The sequence below is a fragment of the Buceros rhinoceros genome, unplaced genomic scaffold (genome assembly GCF_000710305.1).
Source record: "Buceros rhinoceros silvestris isolate BGI_N320 unplaced genomic scaffold, ASM71030v1 scaffold42137, whole genome shotgun sequence".
Lineage (NCBI taxonomy): Eukaryota > Metazoa > Chordata > Aves > Bucerotiformes > Bucerotidae > Buceros > Buceros rhinoceros.
The window spans coordinates 12,193-13,717 of record NW_010423501.1 but is presented as its reverse complement, the minus strand read 5'-3'; the positions used below and the strand labels follow the sequence as shown (position 1 = coordinate 13,717).

The window sequence follows — 1,525 nt, the reverse complement described above, 5'->3', positions numbered from 1 at the left end:
GAAGGGAAGGGCAGCTTCGCGAGTCCCGGGGGGACTGCTCAGAGGGCCCGAGCAGTCCCCTGCTCTTCGCCCTCCCTCACCCGTGTTTACTTTAGCTCAAGGGGAAAGAAGGATTTACTTTTCAGGGTGCTCCTGGGGCTTGCTCCTGCCCCTTCCCTAGCACCGAGAGGCCCGGGTTTGAGGGCAGGCCTTGAGGCAGCTTTAAGTGCACACAGCAGTCAACAGCTAGCAAAACAAAACCAACCCACAACCAAAGAAAAGTGAATCGTCCTCTTCCCCAGCCGAGTATGGCCCTGGTAATTTACTGCACGGAAACATGTTTGCATTGTGTGGCTTGCAATGGCCAGGGATCACCATCAGTCACCGGCCAACGCTCTTGGAAAAACCCCACAGACTTCTCATACAAAGTTTAATGAAAGACAGAATTAAAAGCCAACCTGCTTTACTAGTTAAATATTGCAGTAAGGATGTTTTCTTACATCAGACTTGCATTTCAAATAGAATCTCAGGTGCAAAGACCAATAAATACAGAAAAATGTCAGGTTCAAGGTGGCGCCACTTAACAGTTATAAAACAGTGTCTCAACCCAAGAGCATAAGAGTGAAAACAACAACTCGCATCCTCCTCATGCAGGATTTCTGGCTTTAAATGGGTGAGGCCAAGGTCTCTTTGAGAAGTCAAAACACGACACTGATGTAAAACCGTGTTCCTCTCCTCAGGGATGATGGAAGGGTGTGCTGGTCCTACAGCGCCCCGGGGGCGCTGGCAGCAACACCACGGGTCGGGGGGCCTGGGGCAGCTTTAACCAGCCGATGGGCACCGCGGGGTTCTGAAAGGGGGTCTTCGCACCTCAGCCAACAGTGCCAGCAGGGTAGCAGCTGCCATGCCCGGCTGCAGGGCCATCAGTCCATTGGAGGCGAACGATTGCATCTGGGGAAAGCTCTTCTCAGCGGCTCCGTTCACAGAGTCTGAAGCTGATAAACTCGGGAACCCTTTTTCAAGAGGTAACCCTGATCATTTAGGGATCCAATAAAGCTTTCAAAGTCAGACACCTAGAGAAAGAAAGATAAATAGCTAATTGGAAAAATGAAGTTTTATTGGTGTGAAGCAACATAAGCCGTTCAGAAGAACCTAGTGAAGCCAAGTGAGCTACGTTTCCTTAGTAGGGTCCCGGCCTACCATCAGCTGGACCCTGCTGTGCTTCACTTAGGCACTGCTTTCGCTGTGGTGTTACAGGGGACAAGTGTTCTCCACTTCACGACACACAGAAGAGACACAAAGTTACAGGTGTAGAAATCTAAGTTCTGAAATACAAGGATCTACCACAAAAAGTCTGATTTCTACAACTCACTGGTTTCAAAGTATTTGTTACTTCAAATGGGCAAAAAATTGTTCTATATATGAAGGGAAAATTGCTTGGCTGAACCCCCAAGTACAGCACGCAAATCAGGATAAACCACACTGGGCCACGTGTCCTACATGATGTTCTTGTCAAGTTACAGCATTAGGACGCTTGAAGCAGGAA

At 48.9% G+C, this 1,525-nt stretch overlaps 1 protein-coding gene across 2 annotated transcripts in view; it reads right to left on the bottom strand.

Moving 5' to 3' along the window:
- Positions 1–959: 959 nt before the first annotated feature.
- MCM8 (minichromosome maintenance complex component 8) overlaps positions 960–1,525 on the bottom strand; it is a 12,511-nt gene continuing 11,945 nt past the window's right edge. For both annotated transcript variants that reach the window (XM_010140434.1, XM_010140435.1), the window contains exon 18: positions 960–1,052. In XM_010140434.1, the coding sequence (XP_010138736.1) occupies positions 960–1,052 (93 nt within the window). The remainder of the gene's footprint in view (positions 1,053–1,525) is intronic.